Below are 20,925 nucleotides of genomic sequence, written 5' to 3'. Positions count from 1 at the left end.
CCCCGACTTTTGGCCTGCCAACACATACGTCAACAAGTACTACTTTCCAAAGAAAACTACTGAGAATTTTCAGCAGGTGGCAGTGGAACCAACTACAACATAAGGAAGGTTACTCTCCCCTCGGACTGTAAGACGTTTAACCTACTCTATCAAAATGTGCGAGGCCTACGTTCCAAGATCTGTGAATTCTACAACAACATCTGTACCCTTGAGTATGACATTATTTCTGTAACTGAAACGTGGCTGTCCAACGATATTACGGATGATGAACTTTTTTGTAACTCATATACAGTATATAGAAGTGACAGAAACTTCTCATCACTTGGTGTAAAAAAAGGCGGTGGTGTTCTTATTGCTGTAAATAACAAATTTTGCAGTAATAGGCTAAACACTGCCACGCTTTCTGACTCTATCCCATCCATCGATACAGTAGGAGTTAGGATCTCAATTAATTGTTCCTCCTCTATGGTAATATTAGTTGTGTACATTCCACCTTACACCTCCTTTTTAGATTTTGAACATTATTTCGAGATACTTAGCAGCATGCATGAAGTACACGAGGACAAAGTCATCGTTCTAGGTGATTTTAATACACCTACTTTTAGTACCAATGTTTACAACAGATCCGCTACAGTTCTACGAAACTTCCAAAACTTTGTAAACTTTGGGCAATACAACAGTATACTGAACACCTCTCAGCGTATACTTGATCTCGTTTTTGCTAATTTCAATTGCGAAGTGCTCAAATCAAATTTTCAGCTGGTAGATGAGGATTCTTATCATCCGTCTCTGGATATATGTTTTCTACATCAAACCCCAAAATTTATGAACTTCAGGGTAAATGATGGAGCGTCATTTTTCAACTTCAAGAAAGCTGATTTTCCCAGACTATATGATACTCTATTGCAGACGGATTGGTCGTTTCTCAATAATTTGACTGATGTTGATGTTGCATGTTCTTCTTTTTATGCCAAGTTACATGAAATATTCAACCTGCATGTCCCTAAACGCCGTCTGATAAACCAAAGTCGAAAATATCCACCTTGGTTCGACAGGGAGATCATAAAGACAATTCAGATGAAGCACAGGCTTTTCCGTAAATACAAAAGATCCAAGGATCTTGGACATTACAATGAATTTAAAGGATATAGGTCTAAATGTAAACTTTTAATTTCTACTTCCTACAAAAAATATATGTTGTCCATTGAATGTAAACTGTCGAAAGATCCGAAAAGGTTTTGGGGTTACATTCACCAGAAAAAGGGCCGTTCTCGAATACCTGGCACGATGCATTTTGATGATCTAACGCTATCCTCACCTCAAGACATTGTTGATGCATTTTCCTCTTTTTTCAATCAAGTATATTTAGCATCCGATCCTGAATATACGAAGAGAGCTGTTGACACTAATTTTCATAATATTATTTCAATTACACAAATTTTCGAAGAGGAAATAATATCTTCACTAAAATCTTTTAAAACCTCCATGACTGCTGGGCTTGATGGGATTCCAAGTTTCCTTCTTCGGGATTGTGCTCAAATATTTGTAACACCACTGTTTTCGATATTCAACCTCATAATTAAATCTTCAACTTTTCCCACAGTTTGGAAGCAAGCACGGGTCTCACCGATTTTTAAAAAAGGAGATTTGTCAAACATCGAACACTTTAGACCCATTTCCATAATATGTAATTTTTCAAAGATCTTAGAATCTATATTATATAAACGCATTTATGCAGGCGTAAAGAACTATATTTCACCTCATCAACACGGATTTGTAGAAAGAAGATCAACACTCACCAACCTCGCTTATTTTTCGCAATACGTTTCAGAGGCAATTGACTCTAAATATCAAGTGGACGTTCTATATACAGATTTTCAGAAAGCGTTTGACCAAATCGATCATTTCATTCTACTCAGAAAACTTGAACAGTTTGGTTTTGATAATTCTTTACTTGCCTTATTTCAGTCATATCTGCTAGATAGGCGCCACTATGTTACCTACCAAAACTTTGTATCCAAGTCCTTTACACCGACCTCAGGCGTTCCGCAAGGCTCAAACCTTGGACCTCTTCTATTCCTACTTTTCATAAACGATATGGTCAATGTTATTACCTGTGAAAAGTTGCTTTTCGCTGATGATCTTAAATTGTTTATTAGAATCGAATCTGATAGTGATTTTAATCTACTACAAAATAACTTAGACGCTGTTGTTGAATGGTCATCTCGAAATCGGCTCTCTTTGAATACTGCTAAATGTTTTGTATCCTCATATTCCCGGATTCGTTCTGTCAAGGAACATACGTATATAATTGACCAACATCGTTTGGAACGAGTCTACAAATTCAAAGATTTGGGTGTCACTTTCGATACGGAATTAAATTTTAACGATCATCTTAACAATATTGTTAGCAAAGCTCTAAAAACGTACGGATTTGTATTTAGAAATTGTAAAGACTTCAGCAATCCAAAAACTCTATTGCTACTGTACACGTCATTGATTAGATCTCAACTGGAATATTGTTCACTTATATGGTATCCTATATACATCACAAATATTAATGAACTCGAGAAAGTCCAACGAAAATTTTTGAAGTTTTTAAGTTTTCAACTTGACGGTGTTTACCCTATAAGAAATTATGATAACAACATGTTATTAGGCAGGTTTAAGCTTAAGTCTTTGTATACTCGCAGAGTAAATGCTGTTGTATCATTTCTGTATAAGCTTGTACATCATAAAATTGATTGTTCATTTCTTTTAAGCAAAATTAGCTTTCATGTTCCTCGCATGAATAGTCGAAACTACACTACGTTTTATATTCCTGGCTACAGAACAAATGTGTTGCTTAAGTCGCCGATTATTTTAATGTGCAACAACTTTGATCGGTTCGCTGCAGGGTGTGACATTCACTTTGACTCTTTGAAGACAATTCTCGACGCTGTGGAGTGCCGACTGTTGTTTTTGAAGAGTTGATCATTATTGTGACTTATTTATTAGCTTGTAATCTAGTTGTACAGCACGTTGTTTCCTGTAATTGGGTGCTTCCTGTAGGAAATATATTTATTATTATTATTATTATTATTATTATCATCAATATTGTTATTATTGAAATTATGCACACTGGTATCGCCATTCTTTTGGAAAATATTTGATTTTAGGAATGTCTGAGGTACTTTTATTGAGAAGACTCAATTACAACAGAATATATTATATTTTTGACTTATGTAGATTGACATTGAGATAATCGCACATGTTGGTTAATAGACAATTACTGCATATAATCATAAAGCTTGCACAGCTCGTGATCACCAACGTCGCTGACGACCTCAGCATGCTTTTCAAGCAATAAATCGTACTGTCCATCTTTGGGGGTCTGTTCAGGACCCTTCAGCGCGTTTTTCCTAATAAAGTTCAATACTATCTCTGGCGCAACTTTGGACATCTCCAGTCGTCGACCCCAAGCGACCAACGCTAGTGGCTGAAATTTCTTTGTAATTTCTGTAAAAATGTCTCAGCCAAACTTACACGTTCTGGCGATAGTAAATTGTAAGGAGTTATGACATGCCGATAGAGACACTTTTTAACCAAAACTCTCAAAATATTGACTTCATTTTTGTCAGCGCATGGATGGTACAACATCACTACAGCTCCATGTTCTAAATTGTGCACCCATCTCTGTTTTGGAAGAAAAGTATATTCACCATATTTAGCCCACAATGGTCTGTGTGTCCCACTAGAAACTCTCAATTAATTAAAAATAACTCGACCCAAGTTACTTACTAAGTTGGTATCACTACATTGTATTCGATTGCATCTGACATGCACCTGTGTGGTGCCTGCAATTTAATCCAATTAACACAATTACATAGATAAATTGTTCATGGACATACACTGTAACCTTTAGGTATGTGGTCACGTGAATATATAGGTTGAATGTCACTTCTTGGGCTGTATAAAACTTTCCTGTCGTGCATAAAACAAGTATAATTTATGGGGTTGAAATCCCAATCAACTTGCAGATTTGTCTAAAAAAATAACAGTAACGTTTTGTACTTGTTTGCTGTCAAACTGTCAACCTTTCCATCATCACAGTTAGGATTTTTCACTCCCATCACAATCTCATGTTCTGAATCGTACAAATTCTTCTTCCCAATCTCTACAGTGGGATTCTGATCATCCGGGACTCCTGGTGCATGTGGAAACCATTTCCCATGCCAAACGTTGTTAGAATTGATGTTATTGGAAGCCCAAGGATCTACAAGTGGCTCATTAAAAAAAAAATCAAAAAACAAGTTTAACTTACCATCTGCTGTGACAATACTGTGGGTAATTAATAAATAAAAGAGAGGCTTTAGTGAGAGATTCTGGATCATTTTGCACAAATATTCTAAAAAATATTTAATTAATTCGAATTTTGGTGCGTCTTCTCTAGTTACCGTTAAAACATATTGTACGAAAACTTGATATGTTCTACTACGCGCAATACGTCAATACTCTTATCATAGATTTGTTTTGGACTATTAATAATTTTTTTTTTATCAAATTAGCGCTACTAAATTCCAAACATAATTGGTAAATAAATATTGGATCCCAAAAATTTGACACTTGTGTCCTTGAAAGCTGCGTGGCAGAGAAAATCCCTAGATTTGAACGAGCGCGCGTCATTTGAAAATGTATTGTTGGGAGGTTACGAACACGAGCGAATGTTTAAAAAATGAAGGCGCTGGACGTGATAAATAAAATGCAGCGAACTTATGGAAGATGTTTATAATGAAACTTCCAACTTCAAATATGTTTATTATATAGGTTTTAAATGAATTTCCTAATTTACATAGGTACAAATCCACAAGATGACACTCGAATGAGTCTAGTAGTTAGAGAACGTAATACAGCTACAAATGATTCGTACATTATATTATTGTCTAATGTATAAACGTTACTTAGTGAAAGCAATTAGGTCACAACTAGTGTATTTACAAGTGAAATGGGGGTGATTAATACTATCTGTATCATCTTGTGGAGGTTGCGTGCACATTCATTTATGACATGTTACAAGGAGCAGACATAGACACAGGTGCCACTAGCTAAAGAAGGTCACAACACACGAGTGAGGGGACTGCGCCCTCAACACCAGCGTCGAAAAAAAAAATTATTCGTCGTAACAAATTTGCCGCTAGTGGTCAGGGTACGCTCAATACTTTTGCAGTGTACAGTTACTTCCTAATAACTTCAACAATGAAATAAAATAACAATAGTTAACTAGGAAACTATGTCTATTACATTTAGTTTGTTGAAGTATGTTTTCACATTTGTGCTCGTTTAAAATTGAAAAGGACACATACATAGAATCACAAGGTTCTCCTTTAACCATGATTTGTTGGTATTTTTGGTATTCGAGTCTTACACTTGTATTCATTTACATATTTTGGCAAAGTCAAATTAAGTCCGAGTCGAATGAATCATCCCACTTGTCGTTTCGAAAATTCCCTAATTAAAAACTTATCTAATCTAGATCTATAAAAAGTCGATGATCATTTCATATAAATCACAATAAAGATAAATGGATGTTGGTGCAAGAGAAGCGCCGATGATTCACTGAACGTATTTCGACAACTGCGCAACGAATGGTTAAAGGAGCTATATTATATAAATATTGCCATGTCTTTGTAAAACTATGCTAATGACAAAAATAAAAATAATCATGTCAACTCGTGAACATAATGTACAGATGTGTAACATCATTTTATTCTCTTTAAAATAGCCTATCTCTACTACATACTCATATTTCAAAGATCTACTTACATGATAAAAAGTATTTTAACTACATTAATATCTCACTTATTTGCATCGACACTTAAAGATGCAAGAAAATTTATTACATATTAAGTTTCAAAGATATTTCCAATTGAATTGACACGTATAACTTTAATTGCTTCGCTGGTGTTACAATTCACCACTCTTTCAAGTGAATTACTAACTCCATCGCCATACTGGAGCTACGCTATGATTTAGGTCCAGTACAAAATCGTCTACATACATAAATATTTATAATGACGAAAGACTTATGTTCATTATTACAGAGATCCTTGAAAGCCTAGGAATTTACAAACAAATCGGTAATCAACTCAACGGGCAACAGGGATGACGGAAGACAATAACGCATGTGATTCCCACACTTTTCCCGATCATGATGTTCCTCCTTAAGACTACAAGTGCGTCGTTCTACGTGATGGAGCGCCCAATCCGAACTGTCAATGTTGACGTTTGCAGATTCGACGGATCGAGCTGCGCGCTGACTTTGACGAGACGCGGCGGCGGGACTCGAGATTCGCTACTTTGGCCACAGGTCCAGCCCGCTAGTGTCGGCCGGACATTTGGTTCGTTTTTGGCGGGAAATCCTGGACGCTGTGCCGATTGTACGAATTAGTAGGTGTGAAGACCCGTGTGTATGCACGATCTAGGTGGTCTAACGTGCAGCAGGTACATATTATGAAGGTACTGTCTTCCGAATTTTAGTATTAGGCCTTTCAAAATCTACTGATTGTGTGTGCACCCCTCTATAAAGAACAACATTAGCGTCTACACCTAAAAATACTATACTTAAGCTAACGTACTATGAATCAACTTGTTTTAAAAATATTTTACACAATAATTTCAGATCCCCAATTCAATTTACACAAACTATAAAGAGAGAATGGCACCTTTCTCGATACGAAATGCCCAAAATAAAAATCTTGTCCTCTGCTATACAGGTAATAGAAAACAGTAACTCTGTACACTAGTACGCAGTAACGTTTCTAGACAATTTCTAAAAGAAAATTTAACGACTGCTTAAATATCACACATTTTCGAACTCAACATTTACATATTATTGCTACAGCAAATGTTTTATCGAGATTCATTTGAATGAACATGTTCCTTTTTATATTTATAATACAGTAACTGCACTCTAAGCTATTATCAATGAAAACGCAAATTTAACAAATGATAATACCTACATAAACTGTCTCAACAACAAACAATGCAAACTTTATGCTTGGAGCAAGCGAGAGAAGAACGATGATTATTCGAAAATTTGTTCGCCATCTGCAACAACAATAAACACACGTCACAATTTATTTTCGCTCCCGAACACAAAAATGTCGACGCTTACTTACTAATTAAGTCCAAGCCAACTTGCAATGCTGACTGTGACTACTAATCCCAAGATCGTAACGCAGACTAGGATCATAATTTTCTTCTGCAGATGAAACACACAACAAAACAGTTAATTTCGAGGTTTTACGAAAATTTTTACACTACACTATGTGCCATTGTCACTTTGGAACAGGGACCTACATACACCAACCTGTTTGATCTGGGTAAACGAGCAATTCAGACAAATTACCGACTCGATGGTAAACTACAAAAAACAAAATTGTTAGCATCAACAGAATAATTAAACCGGATTTGGTTGTTCTGATGGAGCCAACATCAATGACGAAACATGTCGATATTAATTACAATTCTTCGTGTTCGCATCACAACTGAAACATACGTTTATTATTGAAAAAAAAACAGACATTTCAAAGTAAAACATTTGTCTTGTAAATTTTACGTGCCAGATTTTATCGTTTAAATTTACTTTATTTGAGTTTAGAGTCTGACGAGGTCGGGAATTTCAAATCGGCACGATTTGCATGCTTATCTGCTTATCAGTGCTACAGTTAACGACTAATTTTCCAAGCGTTACAAAATTCATTACGCGAATAGGCCATCATAATTATGGCCATAGTGCACTCCCACCGTCAATGTTATTACGTGAATAAATTAGCAGACAAGTTTAAACTAGCCGAGTTAACTGCGGTTATACAAGTTTCAACCAACTGTTGCAAACTAAGTACGGTCCTGATTTTGGGTAAATTAGCTCCGACGTGCCCTGCTTTTGAAAAATGTATACAAACATTTTATTCTTTATTAGGCTCATTAAAAACTACAAAAAGTTAAGCCAAAATCTCCGATTTAACGGTACTTCGTTCAGTCAGTTTATCTCAAAGAATCACTAAAATTCAGCGGTAGTTGAAGCTGACGTTTCATAGCAACTACAGAGTGATCAACAAAAAAAAAAACAAATCAAGAGTGCTAGATCATCTTTTGTTTTATCGAAACGTCTGTCTTAGCCTATCTGACTACTTGGTCTAGTCTCGAAAAATCTATTATGAATAATTAATGGTTTATCTTCAATGGTAAAACACATTTTACCACTTATTCGGGTCCGTAAACTTTGCCGAAGTCGAACACTTTTTTTAACGTTAACATCAACGCCTGCTCTAATATGTCTTCTTTTTGATCACTTTGTATAATATTAATTAATGGAAGTAACAACCCTCAAATATCCGCAAAATGAAAAGTGACAGTACTAAAATAAAATAAAAACAAATATAAAAATAAAGTTTAATAATTTATAAACATAATTACAAATAACAGAAAAAATCTCCAATGCAGCGCGCAGCAGAATCCTGATTACTCCTCGCAATTCAAATATTTTTCGTCGTTGGGAAAACAAACCTGCAATACTATTGTAAAATTAAAAACAAGAGTTATGTGGGTTGTGTTCGGGGACAATTAAAATTCTGCTGGCGTGATAAAATATAACAAGATAAATACTAGAGCTTTAATGATAAAATAATATGATCGTCTTTGGTATGATCTGAAAAAAGAGAACGATTCAACTGATTAATACGCTAAAATATACGTTTACATCGATCACAGACTAGGCGAAATTTCAGACAATTTTCGTGTTTCGCATGAGCCTCCAAGTTTTCAATCACTGACACTTTTGCAATCTTTACATAACAAAAATCCGACTGATATGTTTGACGATCGATGATAAACAATCACCGGAAACAGGCATTTTTTAGCGAGTTCGCATTTGTCATCCGCAGCTGAAAAATGACGGCATCCCCTCGGGTCCGTTAGTAACACAAAATGTCAGTTATAAAGCTTGGAGTCTGGTAAAATGACAAAAACAAACTTTTTACGTGTGTTGTTTACTTGGATGCTCAAATTTTATGTATCAGCTAAATAAGTCCAGACGTTCACGTTTTGGATAATTTAAATACTTAATAAAATAACAAATAAAATATGCTTAATCGTATGGGTACTAAATTTATTACGGTAAAATGCCAAACTTTACAGTGCGATAACAAGATTAAAGAAAAATTACTAACAGCTCAACTGAGTATTATTTTGCAACGACCAGGCGGCGATGCAAATTCATAGAATAGAACGATAGATGATTCTGATTAATTTTAATTTTTAGCAACAAGTACAATAAACAATTTCATAAACTTCACCACAACAATTTCTTGTAGAAATAATAACAGTTCAGTAACACATCCACTTACCACTATTTCAAGCCTACGGTATATTGCAGCAGATGCAACGTTTTACAAGCTAGAAGTGACTTTTCCCTCGTAATACTTAGCTATCCGGTTACCAAGTCTTAGGTTCAAAAGACAATTATTTTTTTTATTGCTTAGATAATTTTTATATTGGTATAACATTGTAGACATAAAATACTACCTAAGCTCACTATTTTAACATTATTAGATTATGAGATTCGATTATATCCTCCATTTTTTTTTGTTAAATTGTTTAAGAGCAGGGGCAGTTATAATCGTTACGTTTAAATGCAACAAACAAAAATGAAATCATGTGAAATTTGTAAATTATTTTAGAGTTCGTAAAAGCACTGAATTTAAAAAACATTCTCGGGGGGTTGTAAAAAGTAGGTAGTCACTTTCGATAACCTGATCCGAACACCACAGAATACACAGCATATTGCAATTAAAAATCTCAACAGTTTTTCGCACCAACACGAACACTTCTCTCGCTCATTAAATTAATTGTGGTTGGTCTTTCAGGGCAGAGTAACTGCCAAAATAATGATTAAAATGATGATAGCTACTATGAGGCAGATTATGATCAGGATCTTTTTCTGTGAACAGAAGAAAATAATAAAAACAAAATAAATAAACAGTTACGTAAAGTAACACAGGGTCTTGTGTGTGTTTCTTTGACAAACAAAACGTAAACAAATACGGATGTCACCGAAACTGCAACGAACAAGAATCAACATTGCAGTCGCGTTTGTTCGTTGGAGTTGTTGGCGGTTTGAAAAATTTCGAAAATAAAAAGACCCTGCCTTGAGACACCAAAAAAAATTAGAGGACAGGGCAAACGCACACAAAAAATTAGTGTCGTTTGCCAGGTCCCCGCCAAAAATAAATACTGTAACATACAAATAAGGCGTAAAGCTGGGACACTGCAGGAAACAGGAACAGGACCTACCTTTCTAGCTTTAGTCTGAAATTCCCGAGCAGCTTTCAACTCGGTACGTCCTGACTGTACATGATTTCCAGTCAAGCCAACGTGATATTCCACTCGATCAACAAGTTCGCCCTACAGGTACGAGAGAAAGATCGGGGGGGAATGTCGGGACGGGAACGAACGGGGGAACCCACCAAAGAGAGAAACACCAAGAAAACAGCGCCACCAACGATTATATGTACAAACATTTAATATCCATTAAAACAGAGTGACAAAGGCACACAAAGTAGTTAGTATCGGTTACCATTAGATGTGCAGAAAAGCAAACAGAAATAAAAATCAGGTCGCACGGGATGCGTCGGGTGAGGAAAGGCGGACAAAAAGAAAACACCAAAAATAATTAGCGGCGAATCAACACTGTGTAAACTTACAGACTAGGAACAGACTCACCCGCCTCGCTTTGCTTTGGTACTTTAACGCTTTCTTGGTATCTTGAGTCGCCGTTTGTACGTAATCCACCGCGTGTTCTACGTGGTACTCGATACGATCGATCATTTCTCCCTAAAAACCCAGCAGGAAGGAGGAAAAATTTGTGTTAGTTATTTTAGATAGAAGCCAGACCTACCGAGTTAAACAGAAATGGGTTTTTCTTTCTACGAGTTATACCCCCTGATATTGTTAGAGAAGTGTTATTAACGACAGTGTGAGCGAATATTGCTGGGTTGAAATTAATCCCGCTGGGTAATAATCTGTCCAAAACTATAATCACATTAATAACCCTATGAATTACAACGCGCCGAGTGACATCAGAACCGAGAGCGGCCACCTGAGGCCGTCCGAACGAGCGGAGGCAATTAAAAATACTTCAAAATGTCAAAGCGATTAATAATCGACGTAGGTCGTTCTTTCAAAGACGAGTCGGTTGAGTCGGTCTGATTCTCACCTGGTTCTCGACTAGCATCGCCATATCCATGAACATGTCATGCAGTTCTTTGATTGAATTTTCTAATTTTATAATATCCGCGTGCCTCGCCTCTATGTCGGCTAGAGTTTGCCTGGCTTGTTGCGTTTCCATTATAATCTGCAAACGACAAACCCTCGATCAACCCGCCATCACGATCCTCGATCGTCCAACTTACACCTTGTGTGAACACTGCTGGGTTTCCTTGCTCTAACATCTCTTCTAATTCTTCGTTTGTCGTCTGCCTACCGGCTGCAAACAAACGATACGTTTTACCCCCGACAAAAAACCACCGACACCTTATGACAACTTACTGATTTCTAATTGCCTTTGTATTCTCCCTTTACATCTTTCTCTGTAGTCCGTTTGCGTCCGATTATATTCTGTCATGACTTCTACAAACTTTCTGGATAACGTCGAGTGTTGCGTTTTCCGTATCCTCAAATCCGCCGATGATTTATTCGTTTGTTCTTCTTGCTCTATATTTTGTTCTATCACTGAAACGGAAACAAAAAAAACCATTCAAGTGCCGTCCTATCCGTCATAATTTAATCGCTCAATCATTAAAATAACAAGCCATGAAATTTCGTCGACCAAACCAGATGGATCGGTATTTAACGATCCAATAAAATCGAAAAACCCAATGAAAGTTTTCCCCTTCAGACTCCAATTTCGCCGTACGCTTTTGTCAGCTCCTCATTCACGCTTCGAATTTGTTTACACGACGCCAGCTACTCAATACACGCTATACGACCATTACAATTTTTGTTCCATTCGTTTTCTTTGCGATCTACACGTTCACACTTACCTTTAAGCTTGGCACGGACTTTATTGGCAGTTTTCTTTATATCGGCCATTAGATCTTCAAGTTCCTGCTTCGTTTCTGCAAAAAAAAAACAAAACCAATTTTAACAGTCTGTTGTCCATTTTTATCCAATTTCCACCGCTGTGTTCATTTAATAGATTCAAGGGACATTATTGTTTCAGTAAAATTTCCACCGCCTAGTTAATTATTCAAACAATTGATTGTTTCCGATCAGGTGTGCGGCTCGCAGTCTACACAATGCGGACCCCATTGTATTGTTCTGCACGATGAACGAAAAAAAGTAATTAAACTCTGCAACTTAACGTCTTTTATGGTCTTTTCTGAAGGAGAAACACGTCAGGATTCGAGACATAAAACGCGGACAAAATCGTCCAAAAACTTTTAAACACATACGGCCGTCGTAAAATAAATTTTTCTGGATGGGTGAGAGATAACGCAATTGCTCGTAAGGAATACGTAAAATGGTGGTGTTTAACATTTAATGGGATCATTATGTGACCTGGGTTATTCGATTTAACGCGGTCTAGACTTTGTCGAGTGTTGCACGTTGAAATTTCACGACAGATAGCCGTGATGTAACGATTCCGATGTTCGCGTTTGAGAAAGAAAGAAAAGTAGATGCACGAGACGGAAATGAAGGTCTCATTACGGCAACCATCAAAATCGTAGCGCACTATTTAATTAAAAGCGGTGAATAAATTAAAGAACCTTGCTAGTTAACGTGGAAATATGAAAAAATATGAAAAATGCATGACTGAAATAATACGCTTTCGACGAAAACTCCACAAAATTAAAGAAACTTTACCTCATTCACTAACATAAATTCCACTTAATGTCCTAACAAGCTTACGGGATTTGTCCCGACGTTGTATTACCTTTAATTACACAATTTCTTTCATTTTTCCTTTACTACTACGGTTCTTGTCGAGTAATTATTTTTACAAAATCTAGAGCTTTAATCTCTGACTTATTGTTCCGAATGTGTACTACCTCCGTCGAGCTTTTTCTTATATCAAGCGCCGGCATGTGTGTTGGCACAAATTGACAGTTTTAATTAAAACTTAATTGGGCGCTAAAAACGACGTTGAAGCAGCACCGTTATAGATAGTTTTACACCTTGTTTCGTGTCAGGAAAGTATTAAATGCAAAATATAGATTGTCAAGGTTTTAACTATAATGACTTGGTGACTTAATAACGGTTATAAATTGGATTCAGATTTTTCACCGTTCACCAGTCAATTTCTAAAGTTTGATTTATTAATTTCCGGATATTGTGTAGAAGCTGAAAAGTTGCTTATGAAATATTCAAGCCCGTGTATGTTCCGATCAAATGTTACAAAAATGACAACTTTCTGCGCAATTATACGGTGACAGCCAAAAGTTTGGCATCATGGAAATACATATTCCATTCCATTTCCAGTTGAGTTTGTCAAAAGCAATCGACCTGTTCAATTTTATTTATAAGAATAAGATACAATTTCCAATTATTATAATTTTTCCGCCTTTTTCCGTTTCGGCAGAATAACGTCATCGCCAAATTTTTTAAACAGCGATTTCCCCAAATTTTTCTTGTAGATTTGGGAAAACCCTTCCAAATCGCTGCATAATTTAGGATTCCAAAGAGGATTTATTGAGTGTCCTGCGCGGTCCCCCAATCTCACCCCATTAAATTTTTAAGGTTTACTAAAGTAAATCGACCAATAATTGAAAGAAAGGATCCGGGATGAAATGAAAGCAAATGCAGCTCGAACCTCTCCAAAATATTTGTTTTGAGTTCTAAAAGTGATTAGCGTATTGACAAGAAGAAAATGGCATTTCGTTTAAACATTGGCTTAGATTGTTTATTACTGCTGGAAGAGTATTTTTAGTTTCAAAAACGTGGATCTTGAACGTTATTTTGATTTATTGATTTAGTATGTCCATATCAAAATTAATTATTTTTGATATTGAAACATCGAAATACAGCCATGTCAGTACCGGGTGGGGCATCGTATACGCGCATGCGAGAAATCGCGACTTCTAATTAAAATAAAATTGTCGAAATTTTATATACCAAACTAATTATTGATAAGGTATATTCGAGAATTTTTTGAATTTTTTTTTGTTAATAAATAAGGCCGTAACAGTTTTATTAGTTTTGTGAAATTAACTATTAATTTACCTATAAAGTTTTTACACTAAATGAATCTGTATCTGCTAGCGCATCAAACCCTGGTGGCACAATTACAAATTTTGACTTGGTTAGCTAAATAATTCGCTTTTTTATTTAAACGCAAACCAGTCGCGTGATTTATGGCACAATGGTATAATTTCCCAACAAAAGGTATAGCCGACCGTTTTAAACCTTTTTGCCATAAAATTGACAGTTTCCATTGTCACCTAAATTTACGACAGCACAAATAGCAGGTCATAAATAAAAATGATTTTGAAAGTTCAAATGTAAAACTGCCTTTAATTCAAAATTTAATTGGTGTTTTTATCCGCTGATTTCGTAAATAATTATAGGAAGTGAATCTGGGTAGGTTAGTATGAAAATCAGAATTTGACTTTTTGGTTGAAATTTACATTTATATTAAGTATAACATAATTACATAAACATTTTTGTTTTATAATACAAAAATTTCCGATAATATTGCGGAATCTGGAAAAGTGCCTCGAATGCTTGCAGCGTTTCCACGTTGAATGGCAAGGGAAATCCTCTCGAAAAGGAATTTCTTTGATTTTGAATTTTACATTTTATTTTTTTTTGGCTTTGTAAGTGAAAAATTATCAAAAAATTATGAAATGTACCTTACCAATAGCCAGGTAAGTGTAAAAAATTTCGACAATTTTATTTAATTAGTCGCGATTTCTCGCGTGCGCGTATACGATGCCCCACCCGGTACTTTTTCTTGTTTTGTGGGAACTTTTCTTCATTTTTATAAATCGATTACTAAAGGCTGTATGACACGATGCTAAATTTTGTAGAAAATTTGTTAGAAAATGAGAGAGGACCAATGAACGATCAGGATATGACAAAGACAGACTATGATCCTGATCGTTCATTGGTTCTGATCGAGGGTCTCTCATTTTCTAACAAATTTTCTACAAAATTTAACATCGTGTCAAACAAGCTTTAGGAACCATCCGCCCAAACGTCATATATACTCGTAGTATATGGGCATAAAATGCATTCACGTTGTTTTGGCATAATGGGAGGCCATACAAATTTTGCATTTTATTTGGTAGTAAAGCTGTGTGTTGAATTAGGTTATGTTTTTCTAAGTTTAAGGTTTTAAGTAGCGTCAATGTCTAGTGCATTGTTGTCAGTTTTGCTAGTTTGCAATAGCAGAATACTCAGAGATCGTCGGAAATTCAGCAACATGTTATGTTCATTTGACAGGTACGCATGTCAAACAGTGTGTCCAACGTAAAAAAAATCAAAGGTGAAGTGTTTAAATCTGAATTTAATAATCCATCAAAAACTTTTAGAAAAACTGGGAGTTGCCAAAAAAAAAAAGGTGATGATAACGTTACTGCACGGAAGCAGATATGGGCGGAAAATGAAAATGATCGGAATACGTTTATTTGAAGAAAAAAAAAATCTTTTGTTTTTTTCAAAAGCCTTGGCTCTCACAATGAAATGTTCAAGTGGTCCTCGACCAAAAGGTACTTGAAATAAGGTACAATATTTATTGCACCCATGCTTATAATCTGTTTCAAAATCAAAAATCCACCACTTGTTAAATTATGTTGGCAGAAACGAAGAAATCCCTAGAATAAATTTAATTTTTTTGGGTTGGCTCAACGTCCCGCCAAAATTTGACATCGAACTGTTGAGTTTATTACGTAACACAAAATAATTATTTGTACAAAAAGGTGGTAGTTACCATATCATACCTTTTGAGTGAAATAATAAAATGAGAATAAAAAAACACGATGATCTACGACCAAAACGACTGTCAACAGTTTTCTTTCATAACCCCACTTTTTCCGACACTTGCAAACACACTAAAAACAAAAGTTGACGACGTTGTCGGTTGTATTTTCCAGGTAGAATGCAGTGTTGGTGGATTTTTGATTTTGAAATAGATTATACGTGTAATATGTAGTAGTTTATTTAACGAGTTCATGTGTAAATTGGGCTTTTTTTTGGCACGAGTGGGCCAGTTTAAAACGCGAGTGCCACAAAAGGCCCAAGTTACACACGTTTTTTTGTTCGACGAGCCCCTTAAAGGCTCCAAATCGCTTAAAATCTTTAAAATTAGCTTGACGTTTCGTTTCGACAAGTTGTGACATTTATCAAAATCCGTTCACACAGGGGAAAATTCTCAAGTTCTGACAGTGTCGAACAAAAAAATATATTTTCATTAAACGAACCATTCTAGTTTATCGAACTTTCCTTTTTTCTATTTTATAAAGAAACATGAATATTTTGCAACAGTTTCGAATATGGAGGTGGTGACCGGTGGGAGCAAATTACATTTGAGGAGGTAAAAAACGTCGTCGAAGTGCTTTGTCAATAACAGTTGCTTAAAACATCGACGATCGGAAATTTCATTGACATTTTTGCCCGTTATCGGTCACTGTCACTGTTTACCATCTTTTTTCTGTTCTTTTTACTCATCGCCCGATAATCCCCGAGCCAATTTTTCAAGAGCTTACGCGACAATTTCCTTTGATTAATGTGTTTTCACGACCTCTGCAGCCCCCCCTTTAACCGTGCATTCAAACTAAGGCCAGCTTGTCCAAACCCTCTTTATCCGGTCCAGGACAAAAACGCCCGCGTTACTCCACATCCTGCGGAGTTAAATAATAGATTTTCCATCTTGAACCATCGATTAAATACCGAAAGAAAAAACCCGACTCCGGGAGAATTACATTTTGTTATGAAGCCCACGGTGTGACCCTCCGCAATAAAATAAATCCCGACGTTCCTCTCGAGATCCGAGTTTTTGTTTTTCTTCTCTGTGTGTCTTGACCTCGCTTTTGACGTTGGCGGCGATGGCGTCGGCGTGGGCGGCTATCGTGATCCGCATAGGATCCTGCGGCACATGGAAATGTGGGTGGCTGCATCGAGAAGAGCGCGAATCGCTTATCATCGACCTCGTAATATTTGTGTTTGTTGCCGACGTAAAACGCAAAGCTCGGCTTAACACTCACGTACCAAATCATGTGATTGCACCTGGAGCGTTTAAACCGGATCAAACAAAGTTAATGGAATTACGCAGGACGCTTAATTTAATAATGAAAACGGTCGGACGGGATTCTTTTTGACGTTTTGCCACTTCCCTCTCCGTCCTCCGTCGATATCGACTTGAAACTTTCAAACGAAATGCGGTTTATGCTCCACGGATTCTCCGCTGAATCGTCCTCCTCAGTGACGTCAGCACTTCCCGGTGCGTCACACTGTCTGCGTTGGCCGGAGTCATTTTTCAAACAGCATAGTCTCCTCTTGGTGGCAATTTTAAGAAGCCATTATAGTGCAGGTGTGGGAGGAACTGATTCCATTAACACGATTCTCGGAATCATTTCCACATTATCGCCGATCAATCCTTCAGCTCTTGACAAATTAAAAAAAAATACCGGTTCTCCGTCAAATTTGACTGCAGGAAGCGACCGCTATCGTTTCGAACGTCAAACCATTAACGGTAATCGCGCTATTTACATAGATAATGGAAAGGTGACTTATTCGCATGGTACTCAACATTTTACACAATTACGAATGACCTCAGTTTCTAGAAAAAAAGGTGAGTAACAAACAAGCATTATGTGCACACGACGACGTTTAAATGCATGCATGACACGGTGAAAATCGAATGAGAACGGCGAGTATACTGGAAGTACCAAACGACCTATCAAAAATTCAAGTGCACCGAATAAAGAAAGTGAAAAGTTCAAGATCTCCATCTCATTAAAAGTCGAGTACTTAGCATTACAAATATTTACGTGTACCTATCAATTTTCGATTAGGAAACCGGCGCCTCCACCAAAATTGATTCACGTTTTGCCCAAGGGTTTTTAATAATCTCATACCACTCCGTCACCGGTTACGAATTCATTACGGGAGAATTCTATTTTTAAATAAATTAAATTCCACATTTTTATTGCGGGTGTGTACGAGTATTTGCATTTCCCCACACTATGACGGCATAAAAGTTGTTCAAACGAAACCGAAGCGTGATTCGTACCCAACTTTATCAACTACCGGAGCAATAAAATTGTAATTTGGTAGAGGCAACTTCCTTTTGAGGCACTATTATTTAAAAATGGATCATTAAACCAGGAAGTCTCAACCCAACTCCTCATAACGATCATAATTGAGCTATCTGGAATGATTGATGCGGCCCCTTTGATCTTCACCGGCAAATTATATTATTTATTAAAACAATTCGTTCGATATTAATACATACTTGAAACACAATCAACAATAATGGTGGGCTACCGTAAAACAAAATAAGAAAATTTATCTATACGCAGGTCGATGGCCTCGACATATTTATTAAAAAAATAATGTGGCATTTTATCAATCGCTTTCATGTTGTTTTTTTTGACTCTATAATTTTTATGTAGCAAACTTCATTGTGTAAATACCGGGCAAAGGAAATTATTCATATTATTCTGATTAATAATAGAACAAATAAATTTAGCAAATACAGCTTTCCAGGATCGATAACATTCTTTTCCGCAAACTTAAGCAAACAAAAAACCCAACCGAACATGAATATGACACTACTTGTGTATGTAACGGGTGTTCAAATGAAAAGTTCATCAAGTTGGCTATGACTTTTTAAAGAAAGAAGATGACGCCTTCTTTGACAGATGTCAGTTGTTTTGCGAGTGTAGCATTTTTTTTTGAGTTGATTCTCGTTTTCTGTGGAATTGCACTTTAATTAAATTTAATTTATGCACCAAAAACATCTATCCGACAATTGGGTCAGCAAATTAATCTCTCTGTTGAAACAACGCACACAATGTTAACACAAGAATTTACATTTTTAACCCTACCGTGTCAGAGCAGTGCAGGAATTCAAGCCAGCACATTATCCAAGAAGAATACATCTTTGCAATTGACGTGTCGACAACGTAGGCAATAATGTCTTGGTGTGCATTTAATGTTTTCAACATAAAAACACATCCAACCTAAAATTTTACAGATGATGCATCTTTCGTCAAATTAGGAGGTTTTTTATTCAATGTTACCAAACATGTAGCCAGAGACTTCACTTCACATTTCACAATGTTGTGAAAAATTAAAAGCCTACTTGATGAACTTTTCAATTGAACACTCGATATACATATACATATGTATTTTATTATTACAGAATTAAGAATTTTATTTCATTTCATCTACTTTCATTGATTTTATTTAAGATATTATTACTGTGTAAATAGCAGACGACATTTTTCTCCCATTTATATCACATATTTTATTACAAATTGGAAAAAATAGCAACAGATTAAAATATGTATAAAAGAGAGAAAATAAATGCAAATTGGTATTAGATAGGTATATCACCTGTTTTTTTCCATTTTTTTATAACGTCAGTACATTTACATAATTATGAAATTGAAATTTTATATCAGGAACAAATAAATTTGGCTATTTAGGAACAAACGAATCTTCTGGTGTATCTGTCAACCATTTCTGCAGCTTTATTATAAAATAACAACCGGAGTAAAGCAGAAAAGATCTCTTTGAAAGTGAACTTTTTGTAATTCTTAATTAAAAAATTGACCCAATTAATCAACATGTACAATTTACCACCAGAAAATCATTGTTCGTGTTCTAAACAATTCTTTCTCGCAATATCCTGGACTGTTGCAAAAAGATTTGAATAAATTTAACTTGTATCAGAGATGATGAGTAAATGAGCGGTTTGAAGGCTGGTATTAGCAGCGGGTTTTATTACCAAGTACAGTTGAATATTTTCCCACAAATCACGCAACACCTTGAAATTGCACTATACTACTGCATTTATGTGTTTCATAAATTAAAACTGACTTTCGCGAATAATTCCATCAATAATATTTAACACCGACGCTGTTAATTAAACCCAAAATATTAATTTAATTAATTGATTCGATTAAATGTTGATATTTTTCCCGAAGGCGTTAAAACTTGCTTGTCAAATTAATATTATGTGATCTGTATTTATGTATTTTGTGGTATTTTCATATTTTCTCTCAACATTTCCTTTACAACCTGTCCAATGATTTACACATCATTATAGAAATAAATTTCCATTTTTCCCATTTCATTTTTGGCTTTTTTATTATTCCTGCTTCAGACGCGCCGCCCATATTCGTCTCTTCTCATACGGCTGTACGTATTTTTTTTTTTGTTTCCATTTTCTTAATGCCCTCGCTGCCTTTCGAAATTACACTTTTCCTATCCCTTTGATATTTTCATGTGTTTTTTTGTTTTACTTCGACTGCGGCCCATTCCGCAGGGAATATTTTACGTTTCGGTCCCGAATGCAATCCGAACACGTGTTCCGCCCTACGACTAATGGTAAATCGTGCCACCATCCTAAAAATTTAATAACAACACCGCCGAAAAATAATGCGACCTCCCCGAGATATATCAGACGATGTTAAGGGGAACGTCGTCAGAGTCGGCATTTAATGGCGCCTAAACGCGTCTCAAGACATGAGTTATAATCTGAAAATTGGAACATAAAGAGGGAACACCAGCCGGGTTGCTGCATTATGAATCGCAAGTGGAGCGCGTCCTGGAAATTTCTGCTCGACGAACGAATTCAACTCGAGCCCGACAATGGCTCTCGTCATTACTGACGTAATCGAAAATTTTGCAGATAGACACACGGGGAATATCAATTCGACG

General features: G+C 36.1%; 2 protein-coding genes across 9 annotated transcripts in view; both read right to left on the bottom strand.

Annotated features, from left to right (window-relative positions):
- Positions 1 to 3,192: 3,192 nt before the first annotated feature.
- LOC138126536 (uncharacterized) lies at positions 3,193 to 4,598 on the bottom strand. Its single transcript, XM_069042315.1, has 7 exons — positions 4,437 to 4,598; positions 4,304 to 4,387; positions 4,077 to 4,255; positions 3,891 to 4,025; positions 3,781 to 3,836; positions 3,526 to 3,733; positions 3,193 to 3,478 (listed from the first exon to the last, which is right to left on the bottom strand). The coding sequence occupies exons 2-7, from the start codon at positions 4,371 to 4,373 to the stop codon at positions 3,269 to 3,271; spliced, it is 858 nt and encodes a 285-aa protein (XP_068898416.1). The 5' UTR covers positions 4,374 to 4,387; positions 4,437 to 4,598; the 3' UTR covers positions 3,193 to 3,268.
- Positions 4,599 to 4,751: 153 nt separating this feature from the next.
- Positions 4,752 to 20,925, bottom strand: part of Syx1A (Syntaxin 1A) — a 44,746-nt gene continuing 28,572 nt past the window's right edge. For 2 of the 8 annotated variants that reach the window (XM_069042313.1, XM_069042309.1), the window contains exons 4-10: positions 12,081 to 12,155; positions 11,587 to 11,769; positions 11,451 to 11,524; positions 11,255 to 11,392; positions 10,762 to 10,872; positions 7,158 to 7,240; positions 4,752 to 7,086 (exon numbers count right to left, since the gene is read on the bottom strand). In XM_069042313.1, the coding sequence (XP_068898414.1) occupies position 7,086; positions 7,158 to 7,240; positions 10,762 to 10,872; positions 11,255 to 11,392; positions 11,451 to 11,524; positions 11,587 to 11,769; positions 12,081 to 12,155 (665 nt within the window). In that variant the 3' untranslated portion in view covers positions 4,752 to 7,085. Of the gene's footprint in view, positions 7,087 to 7,153; positions 7,241 to 8,419; positions 9,980 to 10,332; positions 10,444 to 10,761; positions 10,873 to 11,254; positions 11,393 to 11,450; positions 11,525 to 11,586; positions 11,770 to 12,080; positions 12,156 to 20,925 lie in introns of those variants that run through there. The other 6 variants (XR_011157869.1, XR_011157868.1, XM_069042310.1 and 3 more) reach the window with 6 other exon arrangements.

The sequence above is a fragment of the Tenebrio molitor genome, chromosome 3 (assembly GCF_963966145.1).
Source record: "Tenebrio molitor chromosome 3, icTenMoli1.1, whole genome shotgun sequence".
In the NCBI taxonomy this organism is placed as follows: Eukaryota; Metazoa; Arthropoda; class Insecta; order Coleoptera; family Tenebrionidae; genus Tenebrio; species Tenebrio molitor.
This window is presented reverse-complemented; position numbering and strand designations above follow the sequence as displayed.